Source organism: Balaenoptera physalus (assembly GCF_965194825.1).
Source record: "Balaenoptera physalus genome assembly, chromosome: 10".
Classification (NCBI taxonomy): Eukaryota; Metazoa; Chordata; class Mammalia; order Artiodactyla; family Balaenopteridae; genus Balaenoptera; species Balaenoptera physalus.
In genome coordinates, this window is record NC_138889.1 from 29993623 (window position 1) to 30015088 (window position 21466).

The 21466-nt window shown below is 34.9% G+C and overlaps 1 protein-coding gene and 1 long non-coding RNA gene across 11 annotated transcripts in view; one reads left to right on the plus strand and one right to left on the minus strand.

Moving 5' to 3' along the window:
- GRIA4 (glutamate ionotropic receptor AMPA type subunit 4) overlaps positions 1-21466 on the minus strand; it is a 548948-nt gene that overhangs the window by 167457 nt on the left and 360025 nt on the right. For all 10 annotated transcript variants that reach the window (XR_014250098.1, XM_082409903.1, XM_082409907.1 and 7 more), the window contains one exon: positions 8001-8185. Coding sequence is in view for 9 of the 10 variants with exons in the window: in XM_082409903.1 (XP_082266029.1) it covers positions 8001-8185 (185 nt within the window). In the remaining variant the exon portion in view is untranslated. The remainder of the gene's footprint in view (positions 1-8000; positions 8186-21466) is intronic.
- LOC309636725 overlaps positions 1-21466 on the plus strand; it is a 332310-nt gene that overhangs the window by 71104 nt on the left and 239740 nt on the right. The gene's annotated exons all lie outside the window — the stretch shown is intronic.

Consider the following 21466-nt stretch of genomic DNA (forward strand, 5'->3'; position numbering starts at 1 on the left):
AAGGTCACTGGGTTTGCCAATTATCTGAGTGTCTAATGGGACACTGAATTTCCCTTTCATATAGTGAAAGCGAGAATACTGTTGAAAGGGGCACCACTTTGGGTATGGATTAGAGGCAGTTTGAGATAACTGTGAGCCAGCTGTAGAGCCATTTTCCCCCATTCTTTTGTTAAACATCTATTTCATACTGTAAGGTTGGCCCATACCATCTTCTCCTGATAAATACTTGGTTAGACTCCTTAAATACATCCTACGGCCAAATAAATAAATTGTCCTAGGGCCAATATAGTTCCAGTTCTCTATCTAATGCCTTTCATATCATCAGGTATTGAATAAGAACTGGCACTCATAGCAAAATTCCTGAGATGATTGATCATTTTCTATGTACTATATTTCTAAAAGAAAGAATATATTTTAGTAGGATTTTAGGAAATGCTTTTGATTTGAGCCTTAGTTAACCAGATAAGAGTTACGAACTAGAACAGAAATTGCTCATAAATTTATCTTCAGCAGAGCATAATGCCCGACCTAAATAAAGTGGACACTCAATAAATATTTGTAGAATGAATGAATATACAGAAATGGCCACTTGACTGAGGTTTTACTTCATGCTTCTTTTCAACGTATAGCCTATGTGTAAAATTATATATTGCTGCAGGATCAAATGCAATTATCAGGAAGTCTTCATTGGAAATAGCATTATTGACTTTTAGAGTGAGCAGGGTTTTTCAATATCGTATAAGCCCAATGCTCCTTATTTAAAATAAGGAGAATAAAAGTCATAGGCATTAAGTTACTCCACTTACTTTTTAAAAATTAACAATTGAAGATTTCTTACCCATCTCTCAAAAACTAAAAACATTCATCATCTTTGGAAACATCATTATTTTGGGAATATGTCAATTGACCAAAAGAAGAGGTAGAAGAAAGTACATGCCATCCCACTGCCCAGACTGTATTCCAGAAAAGGAAGGTTTCATTGACTATAGAACACAGAAATCTAGCTGCATGACTCTTGGGTTTTCTTCGTGGTGGATTAAAAATATGTGAGCAACCATTAGCCTTAAGTGCTATTTTGTTCAAATAATCTTTAATGCCTGAAAGACAGTTACGATCAAGTTTGTTGCTGCATTTTTGTATACTGGGTTATACATATGAATCAAAGTCTGACACTTAAATGTCCAACTGATAAGGCATAAGATAAAATCATTAGGGGCTTTTTGCAAGCAATCAAGTCCAAAATTTAAAATCAAAGGATATGTGTGAAAATAAATAATATATGAAAAGGTTCCCACTTTATAGTGGGCACTTATTTTGATATGAAAACAACTCATTTGTTTCCAGCTATATTAAGCTATTTTGAGCTACTCTGTAAAATAATTGATGAAGAAAACTAGGTAAGATGAATAATGTTAGTGTCCAAAATGGTATATTACTTTAAGTAAAAAATGAAACTCTTTCTATCAATAATTGATCACAAATTCAACAAATACTCAAAGAGTATCTTTAGTTTTAAATTTCTTTTCACAGTTTTATTCTGCAGATGAGTGAACCAAATTGCCCATTGGATTTAGAGAGACAAAATGTAATTTGTTTTATTGCAGCATGAAACAAACAATATAATAAATCTAACTTGGTAGTTTTGCTGTATTTCTATTGCCTTAAATAGCTCAGTGGGTGATATTTACAAAAATTCTTTCATTTTTTTTCTATGGTGTAATTTATGGTGGAAAAGTCAATATAACTTTAAAACACATTTTCAAATACTTGTTTTGAAACTCATGTTTTGAGATGTTTGAATGAATATGTGGTTAACTGCTATTTTAACTAGCAATACATTTATAAGAACTAATTAGTTCATAGCATAAAAATAATTTGGAAAACATGTACAGAAGATAAAGTGCTTCTTGAAGCAGTTGTTCATTAACATATTTTGAGAGAAAATTGTGAGCTATTTCCATTATGTTTTTGAAAATTGATGCAAATTAAAATGTCAATGAAGTAATTATTGACAGCATGTCACCACAATAAGAAGTGTGCCCATCCTTCTAGAAATTTACTAACACATCCCCTTATCCTCATTGTATTAATTTCACTATCTTCTGAGAAAGGGCTACCTTTTTTCAAAGGCATTTTTTGAAGGGAGATAAAGATGGCAGAGAAGGAGGACATCGAGCTCACTTCCTCCTGCAAACACATCAAAAATATATCTATATGTGGAGCAACTCTAGCTGTAAACAACTGAAAACTGGCAGAAAAGCTCTTCCACTAACAAGACTGTAAGAAAGATCCACACAGAGATGGGTAGAGAGGGAAGAGAAGAAATCAGGTCAGAACCCCCATCCCTAGCAGGGGACACAGAAAAGGAGGAGGATATCATGGGGTTGGACATTCTCCCTCAAAAGTGAGGGGTTCGAACCACATATTGGGCACCCATACCTGGGGTCTTGCACTGAGAAGACAAGTCCCCTTAGCTGGTTTGAAAACCAGTTGGACTTAACACGAGGCTGTAAGAAACTGACACTTTGGGCTTCTCTGCTGGTGCAGCGGTTGAGAATCTGCCTGCCAATGCAGGGGACACGGGTTTGAGCCCTAGTCTGGGAAGGTCCCACATGCCGCAGAGCAACTAGGCCTGTGAGCCACAACTACTGAGCCTGCACGTCTGGAGCTTGTGCTCCGCAACAGGACAGGCCGCGACAGTGAGAGGCCCACGCACCGCAATGAAGAGTGGCCCCCGCTTGCCGCAACTAGAGAAAGCCCTAGCACAGAAACGAAGACCCGACACAGCCAAAAATAAATATAAATAAATAAAGAAATTGACACTTTACTTTTGAAGAATGTGCACACACACTTGCTTTTGGGAAAAGATGCAGGAAGCAGATTGAAAACTCCCTGGGGTTTTGACCAGTTTCCTGTAGCTGCCCCAGAGCACACCCCAGCCCACACTGGCAGCCTGCTCCAGCCCCTCTTGCTCTGCTGCAACTCTCTACTAGGGTGAAGGCAGACGATGGTGCTGGCTGGGACCTAGACCTGCACCTGAATAGGGTGTACCGAGTGCAGAAGAGGCAGTTTGGGATTGACCTGGGGCTCTAACTGGCAGGCCAGGGCTGTCACAGTGTGTGCCTGAGCCTGCTCCAGGTGTCTGCTCTGATCCCACTTGATCTTTACTACTGAGATTTTTCCTTTCTTATAAATTCTCACTTCTCGTAGCCTTTTCTTTTCCATTTTAACACTTCTTGTAGAGTTGGTTTAGTATTATAAAAAACTCACGGGTCACATCATTATTCAACAGTGAAAAGCTGAAAGCTTTACCTCTAAAATCAGGACCAGGACAAGTATGCCCAGCCTTGTCACTTCTATTTTCATAGTATTGGAAGTCCTACCCACAGAAATAAGACAAGAAAAAGTAATAAAAGGCATCCACATTGGAAGGGAAGAAGTAAAACTGTCACTACTTGCAGATGACATATTACTATATATAGAAAACCCTAAAGTTTCCACTAAAAAACCATTAGAACTAATAAACCAATTTAATAAAGTTGCAGGATACAACATTTATATATAGAAATCTGTTGCTATTCTATACACTAATAATGAACTATGGGAAAGAGAGAGCAAGAAAACAATCTCATTTAAAATTGCATCAAGGAGGTTAAAGACCTATACTTTGAAAACTATAAGACACTGATGAAGGGAATTTGAAGCTGACCCAAAGACTTGAAAGCTATCCCATGTTTATGAACTGTAAGAATTTACATTTTAAAAATGTCCATACTACCCAAAGCAATGTACAGATTTAATGCAATCCCTATCAAAGTACAAGGACATTTTTCACAGAACTAGAACAAATAATCCGAAAATTTATATGGAACCACAAAAGACCCTGAATAGCCAAAGCAAGATTGAGAAAAAAAAAGAATAAAGCTGGAGGTATCACACTCTCTGACATCAGACTATACTACAAAGCTACAGTCATCAAAACAGTATGGTACTGGCACCAAAAAGACACATATATCAGTGGAACAGAATAGAGAGCCTAGAAATAAACCCATGAACCTATGGTCAATTAATCTACAATAAAGAGGAAAGAATATACAATGGAGAAAAGACAGTCTCTTCAATAAGTGGTGCTGGGAAAACTGGACAGTTACATGTAAAAGAATGAAATTAGAACATTTTGTCAGACCATATACAAAAAAAAAAAACACTTAAAATGGATTAAAGACCTAAATGTAAGACTGGAAACCATAAAACTCCTAGAAGAAAACATATGCAGAACACATTATTTGACATAAGTCATAGCAATATATTTTGGATCATTCTCTTCAAGCAAAGGAAACAAAAGCAAAGGTAAACAAATGGGACCTAATTAAACTTAAAAGCTTCTGCACAACAAAGGAAACCATTGACAAAATAGAAAGACAACTTAGTTAGTGAGAAAAATTACTTACAAATGATATGACTGATAAGGGATTAATATCCAAAATATATAAACAGTCCACACAAGATCAAAAAAACAAACAACCTGATTAAAATATGGGCAGAAGACCTGAACAGATATTTTTCCAAAAAAGACAGAGATGGTCAACAGGCACATGAAAAGATGGTCAACATCACTATTTGTTAGAGAAATGTAAATCAAAACCACAATAAGGTAGCACTTCACACTTGTCAGAATGGTTATCATCGTCAAAAGCCCACAAATAACAAATGTTGGCAAGAATATGGAGAAAAGGGAACCCTACACTTTTGGTGGGAATGTAAACTGTTGCAGCCACTATGGAAAATAGTATGGAGGTTTTGTAAAAAATTAAAAAATAGAACTACCATATGATTTAGGAATTCCACTCCTGGATATATATCTGAAGAAAATAAAAACACTAATTCAGAAAGATACATGCACCCCAATGTTCACAGCAACATTATTTACAATAGCTAAGACATGGAACTAATTAAAGTGTCCTTCGACAGATGAATGGATAAAGAAGATGTGAGATATATATATATATATATATATGTATATATATACACACACACACACATATATATATAGCATGAAATATTACTCAGCCATAAAGAAATAAAATTTTGCCATTTGTAACAACATGGATGGACCTGGAGAGTATTATGCTTAGTGAAATAAGTCAGGCAGAGAAAGACAAATACTGTTTGTTATCACTTATATGTGGAATTTTTAAAAAAATTAAGTAATTAACATAACAAAACAGAAACAGACTCACAGATATAGAGCACTAACTAGTGGTTATCAGCAGGAAGAGGGAAGGGGGGAGGGACAAGACAGGAGTAGGGGATTAGGAGGTACAATCTACTATGTATAGAATAAATAAGATTCAATGACATGCTGTACAGTACAGGGAATATAACCAATATTTTATAACAACTCTAAATGGAATATAATCTATGAAAATATTGATTCACTATGTTGTACACCTGAAAATCATCTATACTTTAATAGAAAAAAATCAGAGACATTTTTCTGATCAAGATTACTTAGCATTTTACTTTTTAAAAAATGCTTTGTTTAAGTCTCTGAAATTGTTTTCTATTGTTATTTCATTTTATTAAAGAGGATATTGAAACACAGAGTTATTGAAGTAAATGTACAAGTTCCTGACAAAGTTTGGATTAGCTCTTGTTTTTAGATGAGTCAAGAAATATTAAAAGTGATTTTGCTTAGAGCTACAGGAATTAAAATATAGACAGTTAAAAAATGTTCAGAAGAGAAAACAGTTTTTCTTGGGGAGAAATTTTATAGGACAATTAAGAACACAATATATTCTTACAGTAGAGTAGACTTTGTTACAATTTATGAGATTTATATTTGAGCCGCATTTTAAAGAGACAAGAGTCTATTAATAGTCTCATTATTACTATGCAGTCATGATAGAAAAGAAACCTTTTAGAATTCTGAAGAAATTAAAATAGAAATGGTAATGGTAAACACTCAAGTTTTCTAAGCTCTGGGGATCTAATGTGCAGCATGGTGACTATAGTTAACAGTACTGTATTATACACTTAGAAGTTGCTAAGAGAGTAGACCTTAAATGTTCCCACCCCTAAGAAGAAACGGTAATTATGTGAAGTGATGGAGGTGTTAGCTAGCCCTACTATGGTAGTCATTTCACAATATATTTGTGTATCAGATTATAACGTTGTATTCCTTAAACTTACACCATGTTATATATTAATCATATCTCAATAAAACTGGAAAAAAAAATAATTTCTTTGAAATCATAACAAAAGTAAGATGCTTGGTTCCCTTAGTGAGAGCTTATTTAAGGCTTATTTATTCAACAAGTTTATCCATAGCACCTGGGTGTGCTGATTTTCTTCTTAGAAACCTGCTAAGCCTCTGAAATGGGTCAATGTGCTTTAGGCACTCAATTGCCTCCTCCAGATGTGATCTTTTAAGCACAAGTCTTTTAGCAACTAGAGGGTCTTTCTAAATTTATTTATTTATTTATTTATTTTTTGGCTATGTTAGGGTCTTTCTGAGCCTTACTCACCCACTGACAGGAAGATGTTAGAATTGACTGTTCTGTGGGATTCATGAAGAGTTATTTACAAAGCTTCAGTTGTTCATGTCAAACAACTCAAACTCTCAACATAGGGATAGAGTGGGAGGGAGGGAGAATGGGAGTCTGAGCTGAAGTGACCAGGTCTTGCTTAAGAAAGTAGGAGAGTTTTTTCTTGGATTCCATAAATGCAGACTAAAAGTTTCATATACCTTGTATAATCACAACCTTAATGATTTCTTGGATTCCCTGAGGAATACACCTGAGTGATGTACAGGTTAAAATTAACATTTTCTAATAAAATAATAACACAATTCATCAATCAAATGTTTTTTTTTTCTTCTTCTATAAAAGGGTAACAGAAGGAGAGTACTCTGTCATTTTTCCTTACAGTATAGTCTGGCTTCACGAGAACTTTAAAAGAAATACTACATGCTTTTTTACTGTTAACATTTACAAATGCTAATTATAGTTGAAGAAGTAAACTTACGGCATCTAGTTCAGCGTCCCTGGATATTAAGGAGAAATCTCTGAAACATATCTTGGCTTTGGTATCTATAGTTGAGTGCTTAACTTGTTCTTATAAATAAACCTCCAAATTGGTAAGTTATTACTGCGAATCAAATCATATTGTTATGCAAATAAACTGTATGTGGCAAACTAACCAATAAAACATGCTACATTATTGTCTAGCTAACCTAACATATTGTAGATAAATATGAGCAAACATTTATAAAACCACTAGATGGCATTCATTCACTGCAATTTTGGCCAAATACAGCCTTTAAAGCTTTATCATGATATGTAGGATTAGGGGCAAGGCAAGTGTTATCCATTATTTGATGATATTTTTCTTTCATATAACACACTGAAAAAGTTCAATTTTATCTTTTCCTGTATGCTTCAAATCAAATCAACAGATACTTACTGAAAGCTTTATTAAAGGATTCTCCCTTGTGAGGAGATTTGAAAACCATCTTCACTGTGGTGGTAATGTATTTACTTACAACATCTAGAAGAAAATATGCTATATACACTGTGCCACTTAATTTTCTTTTATTTCATTGCTTTATTAATTCATGTTGATATTTCTCACAGAGCTATTTCTCTAAAGGTTATAAAAAGTACAGAGTCACATTTTCTAATATTTTAGATGGCATTAATCTTCAGTCTTAATGCTTATGAAAATAGGAGGTCAAGAGCTCTTGAGTCACAAAAAGTCCTTTCTACTGCATGTCTTAAAAATGTGTGAGGAAAAGTACTTCTAACTTCATTGAGAACCACAATGGCCTTTGGTGATAAAAGATTATGATTTAGTCTTGGAGATAGATAAATCATGGAATGAAAACTCCCAAACTCCACACTTCAGCCTAAATGGTTAGAAGAAGATATTGATGGGCCAAAAAAGGTCAGCTATTTTTGTAGAAGGTCCAGGTTAATAATAACATAAAGTCCAGTACTTACCTGTTCTAATATGTTTTGAAGCCTCTCTATCTCACAGTCTATTACAAATTTCTTCTCTTGTCTTCTATCAAGCTCTTCTAGAAGTTGCCTATAGCTGACATCATTAAAATTTTCCACACATATAGCGCTGACATGCCAACCATTTTGTCCTGCTTTTTCCATGATAGCTTGAAGTATCGAGTATCCTAGTGGGGAAAAAAATCCAGAGGGGTTACTAAAAACATGCCCTTAAATAACATGCAGGCACTGAGTCTACATCAATATTTTTATATTCCAAAATATACAATGAATTATTAGAAGTTTAAAAACATGAGTGTTTATTTCTGAATCATTCAATTTTACTTTCTTTACTTAGGGCAAAAACATTCCTTAAAAATATTGCTTGAACGAAGTAGCAACATCATACCTTGAGTAAGCTCTCAAAATCCCTCTACTAAAGACAATTACATTGCTTTAGACACATTTTTGATGAGATAAACCAAAAACAAAATCTAGTACCACCTGTTATCAAGAACAATTTAATAAACTTTTTGCTAATTTTACTCACTAGACAGAATTAATTTTGAACAACTGTATTGATTTTCCCCTTGAGCAAAGTAGTAACAACATTTTTGGGTTCAACTGTGTCATAAACATTGCAACAGTATTTATTGAGGACCCATTATTGTAAATGGAGAATGCATTATTTAACTCTTCCTGTCTTGGTAGGGGAATGATGTGGATTGGAGGTGAATTGAATGAAAAGTAGGTGATGCAATGGGCACTCAAACTCATAATCTAGTAGAGAAAACAGACATTCAAATAAACAAATGCAGCTTAGTTTACAATTGTGTAATGATAGCCGTACTCAAGGGAAAGTGTTGGCCCAAGGGAAAGTTTGGTTAAATCTGCCTTAATGGGACCAGGAAAAATGCCATGAGGAGAAACAACTTAAATTGGGTCTTGAAGGTTGAAAAGGTGCCTTTAAGATTGCTGAAAAATGAGCATTTATTAGCTGGAGACAGACTTCCAGAGGGAATGGAATGGTCTTTACCCTGTTCTTCATTCAGATCTCTCTGCATGTGGAAGGGAAGTCATGTGTCTTAATATCTGGGTTAAGGATGAAGGGGCAAACTCATGAACCCAGCACTTAGAATATTTCTTCATGACAACATTGTCTTGAAATCTTGCTTTTACCAGCTCTCAGTTTTGAGTTGGAATGTGAAAAAAAGGAAAAAAGATTCTTTGAATCTATGTATAACATTTAAACAAAGGTTGTTTAGGATCAGAGCCTGTTATTTTTTCCCCTTGTGGCTTAGCATAAAAAAAATGCTAGTCCTCTTTAAGAAGGTCTAACACTTATTTGAGCTCATTCTATGGCAGCAGCTGCCTATAGTTTCTCCCTCCCTTGGTCCCTGGATTTAGAGTGGAGAGCTGGGTGGATTAAATGTGAAGATTTAAAATGAATGCAAAGCATTTGCTAGATAAGAGCACTTTTATTCAGTTTTCTGTTTGGTATGTGAGTCTCTCAGATTCAAGGATTTTTATTTTTAGGTATGTTTTCTACAAGTCAGAGTTTCAAACATTACGGATGTTCATTTAATATCAACAGATGGAACTGATGATGAGGTCATATTTGAAATATAAATTACCTGATATCCTGCCAAATGAAATACTGTGGCAGTCAGGATTAATTTTTATCAAAATGAAAAAAATTCCCTAAAGAGGAAGAAAGAGGGCATGTTAATTACTATATAATTATTCTAGTATATCTATTGCTTCATTTAGTCTTTCCTTTTGTAATGTATGCCTGTAATTATCTTTTCAAATCTTACCTAGATTCCCCCTATCCCTGTCCCAAATCCAGTACTCTTTCCCTTGTTTCCTATTATATGCATATGTAACATGATGGTCTGCATCCTGTCTTAATGAAATCAAGCAGGACTCTGAGGGGTCCTCCTGGGTTCAAAAGTCCCTCGGTGTCCCCCATTTCTTGTTTTTAGAGAAAGGCTTTAGTCTTCTAGGCTTTCCCTGAGTTCCAAAGAGCATCAGTTACTAATTAGGGAAGTGAGGGAACACAGAAACAAAGGTGAAGCAAACTCAAATGGTCTTGGAGAAAACACAAAGCCCAAAAGGTCTTAACAGAAAAAACATCAGGGGCGAACTGGGAAATGAAATTCTTGACCATCACATAATGCTCTAAGTAAATAATAAAATGTCTCAACTATTGTTTTTGCTCTCTCCTAGAAAGAAGTTAAAGGATCACAAGACCATGATTTACTAATTTGCTTTGCAGGAACAATCAATCAAAATCACCAATGACACATCAAGTCATAAGACGGTGGCAGGAAGTCTGCAACTGAGATCTATGGGAAGCTGAAATTACAAAGCCCCCTCCCCTTTTACCCTTTTTGCTTTTAAAACCCTTGCACCCTGGCCAACCAGCAAGATGGATCTGAGACAAACCTACATCTCCCATCTTCTCTGGAGAGCAGCACCCTCTAGATCAGTAAACCTTTCTCTGATCCAAACTCCGACGTTTTTGTTTGTTTGGCCTCACTATGCATCTAGCACACAAACTTGGGTTAGACAACATTAATGTACACGTTCATGCCTCATTTATCCTGTTACTGGGAGTTGCTCTCTGAGTGAATCAATGTTCTTTCATTCATTTTTGACACCTATGAACATGTTCTTTTTAAAAATACCAATTGACATCTTATTTTCCCTTTTCTCCTTTTATTTACTGTAGTACCAAAATAATTTAAAAACTTTTTGTTTGATTTTCTTGCATGTTGTAAAAATAATAACTATGTCCATACACATCATCCCTGTGACCAATTCACAGCTTGGCACTGTTCTTTAGATACTGCCTTTGTTCGTTATCATCACGTCATGTGGATATCAGGATTCATGTCAGTGCTAGGCTGTTATTTTCCTGCCTACAAGAATTTTACAGAATATAGAGCCACACATCTTCTGATGAAATTTATGTATGTTCCCAGTTGCATAACAGATATTGAACGATTCACACTAATAAAACAAAATTATAATTCAAATTCAACATTTTGTTATCTGATTTTTCAGATTTAGAAGTGACACTAGAATTAAAATAAAACAAAACCCTAGGACACAATCTTTGTTAAATGGAAAAGAAAGTTGGCTGCCTAAAAAGAACCATTAATCATAGTCAGAAATAAATGGCATCTTTTTAATGCAAAGGACACACAGTTATAGTTTCAGAGCCCAGTTGAAAATTTGAGTTCTTTTACAAGCTGTGTTTGATTTTAATATCCTATCTTATTCATTGCAACTCAGATGTGCCTGTCTTATTTATTTGCCAAGATAGTTGGGAATATATTGTAATTCAGAGAAAATACTGCTGTTGAATCTATGATTGTGTAACTTAGCTGTTATATAAACTAGAAAATCACAAGTCAAGTCATACTAATTCTACAACTGCCTACGATTTGTATCTCCTAGTTCTTAGAAAATCTGTAGTGCAATATTGTTGGTCAGAAAATGAATGCTACAGTTTTAGGTGAATATCACAAGAGTAATGGGGAGTTCACTACTGTAAAGAATTTTCAAGTCTTGCTTTTATTTAAAAGCTGTCTAACATTTTAATCTAATATAATTTATTGAAAACCAAGACATTCAGGATTCTTTAAGGTATGCCAGGATAAACAAAGTTATGATTCTTGTCTTGACAAGGATCTAGCAAAACTGATATTTAAGTAACTATTATGCAAATTACACTGTATTGTATAAGTAACTTCAAAAGACCCAAAATAATTGTATTAGAATGGTAGTGAAAATGTATGATGGACAAGATCACATTGTTGGATTAAAATAAACGATTAAAGGCTTTTTCATGGTTATTAAAGAACACTATCAATTACACATACAAATATTTTTAAAATGTTATGTAATGATATTACTAATTATGCTAAATAGAATCATAGTGATTTAAGCAGTCTTGAGCTACTGTATCCTTACACATCAACACTTTTTATATCACCCATGAATAATGACCTATTTTGGGTGAGTAGTACCATCCAGATATTCGGCTGCTAGCAACACAATCTGGGCTTATTTATTTGATGTTCTCTTTTGAAAGAGTTATTTGATTCAACTATCTGCACATGGAGGGGCAGGAGGAGAGTCAGGAAATATTTATGTCAGAGTGGACATAATTTCAAAAAGGAGAGAGTTATCTGTATGCTATTAAAAAACCCTTCTCTTTGATAAGGATAGAAAAGTGCTTTTTAATTAGGAGGTCACTGGTGCACACAACAGGAGTAGCATCAATGGAATGCTGAATATAGGAGTCATATTTCAGAGAAGTAAGAAATTGAGGAGAAAATGAGAAGTGAAAATATAGAAATTAAGAGGAATATCATCAGAATAATTAATTTAATGAGATGAAGGATATGCCTTTATAAGTATGAGATAGAGAAACATTGAGTCCATGGGAACTCATTTGGGAAGGAGAGGACTGGGTCTGTCCCATGTGGCATCGTTGAGCTTAAAAAGAAGTGACAAAGGGATATAACAGCAGTTTGTACTTACTCAAATTAAAGCCTCTTTCATTAATTTTATAGATTGCTATACAGATACCCACTACTACCCAATTTCTCTCATCTGGCATAATTACTGGCATCCAAAGCTGGTATATTCCAAGAGAAAGGTGTGTATGTCTGAAAGTCTACTTTATACTGTGTTTTAATCTCAGTCATAGAGAGGAATACGATTTTGTAATCCTCACGGCATTTAATGCCATCATGATGGCACTACAGAGCCGATTTAGTAACCATTTGGTTTGGACTCTTTCCAAAGCAGCTTAGGTACTGAAATAACATGTTCAAAGGCTACAGTCTGAACTCTAAGATCTCAGAACACACAAGGAGTAACCAACATTGTAGCTTGGTTAAAATTATCTGCAGCTGTGACTATAGCATTTATTTATGCCATAGTTCAAGAAGGGCATAGTGAAAATAAGCAAAGAACTGCCAACTTACCAGTTTGAAGCCATACATGTAAACCTGAGGTAAGATGGAATGTCTTGAGTTTTCCCTTTTCTACAAAAAATCAAGAGTAAAAATAGAAAATCCTTCTTCAAAGATGGCTATTTTGGGTCTTAGATTTTCCCTAAGTCCTCTTGTATTTTCTGACAATAACATTTATTGTCTCTTGACCACTACATTGTAGTGTCCATATTTAATTCAGAGATATCATACAGAGGAATTTGATACTTTAAAACTTTAAAGTTTTCTGTCAGTTGCAACTGAACCTAATCCTTATTTATACAGGCATATAGCAAATATTTTCAACTATTTGCCACAGGTTGAAGGCACTAAACTCCTCCTCCCAGGCATACGTTATTTTCTTATTTCTCTTGGGCTTTTCTAGAACTAGACCACTGGAGAATTTTATTTCACTTGTTTACATGGCAACTAGACTAATCTTTGTCTAGTTTGTTTCTGTCTGGAAAGTCTATGGTACTTCCTTGAATAAAGCTTTCAATGTTTTCCTATTCTTTTATGATACATGCCAAAATCTGGTCATACTTGTCTCCTCCCTCTCTTTCTAGTCTCATTTTGTACCACTACTATTCTTGTTTTCTAACCTCTAGCAACATTGTCCTTCTCAGATGTTTTAAAAGGTAGCATGCATCTCCACCTCATTGCCTTTGCACAATGCTAGTGCTCCCTTTAAAAGACTATTTCCTTCCACTTTTGCCTTCTATTCATTTTTCAGACCTCACCTTAGACATCACTTACCTTCTAACTAGATCACTTCTCCCTCATATAATCTCTTGTAGCTTTCTGTATATTTCTTTCAGAAATTTTTTTTTACCAGTTTCTAACCATATATTTTGAATGATGACCTGATTAGTGTCTTCCCTCTCCTCCCCCCACTCCCATACTGTAGGCTCCATGAAAGTAGTGAGTATTTCCGTGCTCAGTATTTAGTCTAGTGGTTCTCAGTAGATGCTCAGCAAAGAGTTGTCTGAACACAGAAATAAATTAATGGGAATTTCATAGAGAGGAATTAGGATGTCAAGAGGATCAGAAGAAGCATGGCAGGTCACATTCAGGAACTTCAAATACTTCAGATTATGTTGTGTGTTTGGAAGAACAAGGAGGGTGTGTGGAAAATTGGTGTGGACTGTGGGAAGAGCTTCAAAGGCTGGAGAGGCAACAAGCAAGGGACATCTCATAAGGGCCTTCTCTACCATATTATAAAATTTGGCCTTTACTCCTCAGGGACTTTAAGAAGAGACTGACAGAACTGCATGTGTTTAGAGGGATCGTTTAGCTAAGGTGTGAAGGATACAATGGATGAAGGTAACACAAAAAACAGGAAAACCAGTTGGGAGGCCATATCGAAGTAATCCAGGTGAGAGATAATAAGGAAGGAGAGTAATTTCTATATTAAAGTGGCAGAATAAAGCAACTTGGTTACTGTTGAAACATAAGGAATAAGGAGAAGGAAGATTTGAGCATAATGACAATCTGTTCTTCTGGTGCTCATTTTACTTGTTTTTGGAAGAAACTCTTAGGTCTTTTTGATCTCCTGAAGAAGCGAATATTTTTCTATTTGGATTTCAGATGTCAAGTAACTTCTAATGATATGGTCTTTGCAGTCACCTCCTTCATCACCCAAAGCAGTATGCTAAATTCTGACGCAAGTTTGAGAAACTCACTTTTCTCTCTTGCTATACACATCAATTTTTCTAGAGACCATCTCTGTAGATTTTGAATATTCCCTAAGAATAATTGGATATTTTTTCAAGCTTGTCTCTAGCATTTTTTATCTCCTCAGCACTATGGATATTTATCAATATCTTTTTATAATATAAGGGAATCTCTTTTTATGCAAGAAAAGCATTCTTGAAAAATTTGTGTAATTTTAAAGCCAAATGACTAAAGACCAATTTCCTAAAGAAATAGATATCTAGCATAATTTATATAGTTACTATTTTGCTCATCAACTGAGATTTTATCTACTTTTTATAGCACACTACATAAAATTCACAATTCTGATTTTACTTATTTTTTAATATCACAATATATAAAGTTCACAATTCAAACTTGCATAAAATACAACCATTATATCTTCATAAGGAGATTAAAATATAGATGTATGAATTAACAGTCACCAAAATAATGTTTGTCTCATATTAAACACTTAAAGTACTTAAGACCTAATTTTCATATTAAAGTTATATGCCAACACTTTGGGAAAGCAAAGTGTTGAATTGAGAGGAGGAATAGTGCCCCTCAGAGAGAATTTCACTGCAGAGAGAATGACCTGTACTATGATTTGGTCCTTAAAGGACAGGGAGGGTTTAATGGGTGGAGATGGTGAAGAGGAAGGAGTTACTGCAGCATAAGGCAAAGACAGAGCGGTGGAAGCTTAAAGAATACTTAATAAATTATTAATAGTTAATAGACTAGTTTTCTGGAGTACTGGATTCATAAACTATATTATGCTTTATTATCATTTTACAATACAGTTGAATCACCTAAGAGCCCTGTGAAGTAGGTATTATTATCCCCACCTTATAAGTGAAGATATAGAGATAAAGATAGATTATGTGATTTATGTCAAATCATTACCCTAATAAGTGGCAGAGCCACAGTTTGAACTCAGGCTTTCCATTTTCACTTGTAGGGACTTTTCCACCACACTTTAGTGAACAGGGAAAGCAGGAGATAAAACTAGAAAGGAAGGTTGAGGCTGTGTTGTGAAGGTCTTTAAATAACAGTCATCATCAACTCTTCTCGTTCACAAACACATCTCATATTTTAGCATATTCTGTCAGTGCTATCTTTAAAATATATCAAGAATCTGACCATTTCTCCCTATAGCCACTGCCAACATCTAGGTCCAAGCCACATCACCTCTTGTCTGGGTTATTACAATTATCTCCTTACAAGTCCCCTTGCTCGGCCTTTGCCTCCTTCAGACTAGTCATAGCAAGCAAGCCAGATCATATCACTCACAGCCCAAAGATTCTCACTGATTCTTTACAGTAGCCTGCATAGCCCCACATCTCTGACCTCATCTACTCTCGTTCTCAGACATCAGTAGCAAACTTGCCTCTTTGCAGTTGCAATAACCTGCCAGGTGATACTCTAACTCAGGCTTTTGCCCTCGTGTGCTCTCTCCAATGTGGGTCTGCAAGGATTATCCTTTCATTTCCTCTAGGTCTTTACCCAAATGCTCTCTCTTCAGTGGGCCCATCCTAGGCTACTTTCTCCAAACTTTTGTCCTGAGATTTCTTATTGCCCTTTTTTGCTTTATTTTTCCCTAACATCACCATCTAACATACTATATACTTTTTTCAGTTAGCCTTGTTTATTATTTATTTCCCCCACTAGAATATAAGCTCATGAAGGCAGATTTTGTTTTGTTCACAGTGCTAGAAGAGTGCCTGGCAACTAAAAAGCACTCAGTGAAACTTCTGAATAATAAACTACTAAAAGTTAAATTTTACTCCATTGTCAACAGGGAAACTGGAGATTTTGGAGCAGAGAGGAGACAGATTTATAAAATTGCTTTCAGTATATTAGAATTTATAATATTAGAGGAAATGAAGGATATAAGTAGAAAGAGAAGAGAGAAAGATAGCCCAAATAGGAGGCTACTAAAATTAATATAGGTGTAATGCAATAACTCCTCTAATCTAGATAGGTTCTGAAAAAAAATAGATTGAAAGGAGAACATCAGTTGCTTGCTTTTCTCTATATTCTATACATTTTCCCTCGTTCTGTAGTTATCTATGTAAGAGTCAGGAGATTTTTCATTATATCAGGTGGAACCATAAGAAGTTGCCATTTCTGTTAGTCTAAAATATTCAAATTTCGGCAAATGTCTTATGGTTCAATCTAATTTCTGAATCTATAATAAATAATATTCAGTGGAATTAAAGTGATATGAAAATGACTTAGTTTATATAGTTAGACCCCAAAAGAATGTGACAAGTAAACGCAAAAACTCCCAAACTGGGGCAGAGGGAGATCACGAGTGGTATGAGCCAAGAGCCCTGCACACCACAGCAAGTCCTTAGGTTATCCCTGGAAATTGCTCTAAAGTTTTCATGATCAGTCTTCATAGCAACCTTCTTGAGTCATTAATAAAGGCTAAAATAAGTCTCAAAAAACATAGAATTAAAGGAATTGTGAAATCCATTTTAGAAAGGGTTATATTCTGAATGATAAAAACAGGCATACTTTTGGTTCCTAAAAACAAATCCTCAGCTAACCCTGAAAAGTTGGTTCATTGGTTAAGGATGCAGGAGAGCCAATGCTCTACATAGAATTCTGGTTCTTAAAACAGCAATTAATTTATTCATCAATACACTATGTTGAAGTTTGAGGCCAATATATCTCCTTAATTAATCATGAAAACGTCACTAGCAACAAAACATACAGAAGTGTTTCACAACATATTAAATATCAGTTTATTAGATTTAAATTCCAAATTGTGTACTGTAAATAATATTAATTTTGATCTGGCTTTTACACACAAAGCCAAAACAATTCATTTTTGTTGATTTGAAAGTGATATTTTAAAATGTTACTTTTGTCTTCTCTTTAGAAAAGGAGTAGCAATACATAATTTTCTGTGATGATTCTGGTGAAAGGATTTGCATACAATTAGTGAGACAATTTCTGTTTCTAGTAGGGACAAGCACAGGATGAAGTAAGTATTCACCATATGATTAGCCTAATTTTTATATCCCACTGAGGCTAGCTCAGTTCCAAGAAGTAATTGTAAACTCATGGCAGGGACCATGAGCATGAATACACTTAATTACTTACTATTAAATTTCTTTAGTAGGGAAATGATGCTGAGTTTATCATCTAAATAAAGAGAAACTTCTTCAACAGCATGCCAGGTGACAAATGATGGGTTCAGTGGTAGACTCAGTTACGTTCAACTGCAAAAATTGTTTTTCTCATTTCAACTATATGGTTCTGAGGCAGGTTATTTGAATTTCTTAATTGTCCACTTTTGACTTCCATGCAATGAAGATGATAATGTAGGATTTTATTAGTTATAATAGTTTGCTCTATAGCTGTTAATAAACATCAGCTTCATTCCTTATGGTAGAATGAATGTAGAATGCTGTTGTACATTTGAGGGAAATACTTTGTGAATTCTTGATAGATGAGGGAATTCCTCACTACAACTCTGGGAGAATCATAATGTATGACTCAACATCCCACACCATCACAAAAATGAAAACAAACACTTAACTCTTACTCTTGAATCCATATTTGGTTATTAGCCATTTACTCAGTCACTTTAGTCAGAAACCCAGGAGATACTCTCAGACTTGGCACTCTTCTCTACCCTTATACCAAGTCAATCCTGATATTTCTTCCTAAATATTATATTTAAGGTCTTTAATAAGCAAATCCCTACTTATTCTTTCATTTTTCATTCAATGAATATTTACTGAGGGTCTACTATATGTCAGGCCATTGCTCTAGAGGCTGCAGGTATAGAAATAATAAAAACAGTAAAAGATGCCTATCTTCATGAAGTTTACACTCCAGTGGCTGAGCCAGACAAACAAATATACAAATACATTTATAGTATAATGACAATAGGTGGTAAATGCTATGAGGAAAAATGAAGGAAGAACAGGACAGAAATGACTGGAGATGACAGTGGGAGGGGTGCTTATCTTTCCAAACCAATCTTTCTTAGGTATGCATCACTCAAGTAATACTAAAGATTGGTAGATTGCTGAATAAACCAGGTTCTCTCTTGCCTTAATGCATTGCAATGGCAGTTCCTTGTGCTAAGAGAGTCTGTATTCTTTATCCTCACTTGCAATTTCTAATCCTACTTTAAGCCTCAGCTTTAGCTCTAGGCCATTTTAGACTTCTCTGACCTTCTTATATTGAGTTGTTGTCTTTTTCCTTTATATTTCCCTAGCTATCTGTACAATAATTATACCTCATGTCTCACTGAATTAATTAAATTTTTTATCAAGTAAGTACTATATGCTACTTTTGAAAGTACTAAGTATACAGTGAGTCACAGTTATTTATCTCAAGGGTTTGAATTACAATAATTGCAATTTCTAGTTTACCTGTCTAGTTCTCTTTAAGTATGAGATGAGTTCTTATTCATTTTTGTTTCTCTAGTTTTTTTTTTTTTTTTTTTCACACGAAGGAAAGAATATGGTCAGTATGAGTTATATTGAATTGAATGGCAGGGTAAAAATCCTGCCTTTTTATATAACCCCTCCCTCATTTGATCAAGCTTAATAATAATAAAGATAATAATAAAAATAACTAACAATCATTGACGGTCTACACAATCCATAATAGACTGTAGTAATTGCTTTTTGGGCATGGGGATGGTTTTATTGTCTTCATTTTGTATAAAGAAAACTGATGATAGAGAAGTTAAATTCTTGGCCAAAACTACTTAGCTATTGATTGGTAGAGCCTCATTCTGTCTGATATTAAAGTCTGCCTTTTATTCTCCTCTATGATATGGTCTGTAATACAACAAACACTTAACTCTATTCTGTTTGGGTTAATTTTATTCCCCTATTAAGAATTAATTTCTGCCACAGAAATATCCCTGACTGTGAAGCACTCCTAGGTACCATGGATATTTCCAAGGAGTGCTGTGTCCTCTATTCATGCTGGGGATATGCTTACTGCTTTAATTCCAGGTTCACAGAGAAATGAAGCACCTTCCCTTCAGTACCGGCTCCCCAAGAATTTCTGGCAGATCTGATCCAAATGTTACAACCACTGAAAAGATTACAATAACACAAAGTTTCTTCGTTGACAATAGCCTGTGAATGCTGTCCTGTGGTCAAGTTTGGTTAATGATGTCGTCCCTGCACTGCTCAGGACATACCATCAACTGCTTTCTCTCTGTAAGGATATCAAACATTAAATCATAGAATTAGGTAAACTCTGGTGAAAAAGCTTTTGAATTACTGTTTAGATCGATCTACATGCTTGCCCAAGTTCTTCCCTTCTAGAAGGAGTCACAAAACCCTACAGCAGTATTTCATAAGTTATACTTGAATCACAGTATGGGATGGCTTTTGCTGACAGAGGGATTAATGTAGGCGATTTATTTGAATAGGTATTAAGATAGTAAAACCAAAAAGTACTTTTATTTTTAATTAGAATAAGGTTGCCTGAAAATTGTAATGGATTTAGAAACAATTGTATACACTTTTATTACTGTAACAAATTTGAGCCAAGTTTGTATAATCAAGATGAAAAGTCAGATCAAGCTATTCATTTTTTCAATCAGCTATTTTCAATATGGCAATAAGTCAGTAAATCAGTGTCTGCTTTGGTTTCTGGATCAACAATCTATAGATTGTCTATGTACCACTGACATCTTGACTGAAACTCAAGGTTTTCAAGGTTCATTTTGATGAAACTACTAAGTCACTATCAAATTAATTGTTAGTGAATTTGATTTTTATTGGTTTAGTTATTGTAAAGCATCCGATGAATTAATTCATAAAGTTGGTACAAATTTCTTATTATGTGTTTTTAAAATGTAAAATTTGAATTATATTATATTCTGACTATTTTAAACACCAAGTGTTCCCTCAAGGCTCATAATGTTATTAATGTAATTATAATACTTGGACTTCCCTGGTGGCACAGTGGTTAAGAATCCGCCTGCCAATGCAGGGGACACAGGTTTGATCCCTGGTCCAGGAAGAACCCACGTGCCACAAAGCAACTAAGCCCGTGCATCACAACTACTGAGCCTGAGTGCCACAACTACTGAAGCCCGTGCACTCTAGGGGCCCACATGCTGCAACTACTGAGTGGCGTGCTCCAACTACTTAAGACCATGTGCTTAGAGCCTGTGCTCCACAACAAGAGAAGCCACCACAACAAGAAGCCTGCACACTGCAACAAAGAGTAGCCCCTGCTTGCCACAACTAGAGAATCCCCGCACACAACAAGGAAGACCCAACGCAGCCAAAAAAAAAAAAGATAATACTTGAACTCAACTATTGTCTTTGTTCTAAAAAGCTTTTAGTGCTGGGGTTTGTGAAAATATATTATAGTCCATTTCTGAAATTATGCCCATTTGCAGATAGATACTTAGAATTAAATGAGTCTATATGCAATATTTCCTCAAATAATGCTGACTTCTTTAAACATGGGTTGCATTTTATGATACCTCCTTGATAATTCTAGCAATTTTTGTAAATTGCACTATTTCAGTACAATCTGGGAAAAAAGTTTTTGTTTTTTGGTTTTTTTTTAATCAAATTGAGAAACTCTAGAGTTCAAAAAATACTTTTATTTTATCCTGGGACTCACTTCTTTGTAGATGTGGGGTGGTCTTGGGTCCAGAAGAGAGTATAAGTTGGATTCTGAATTTTGTAACAGAATGTTGATTTTTGCCATCTGTATATCTTTTACATAAAGTATATAGACTGTCTCTGCAATTGGGAATGCAAT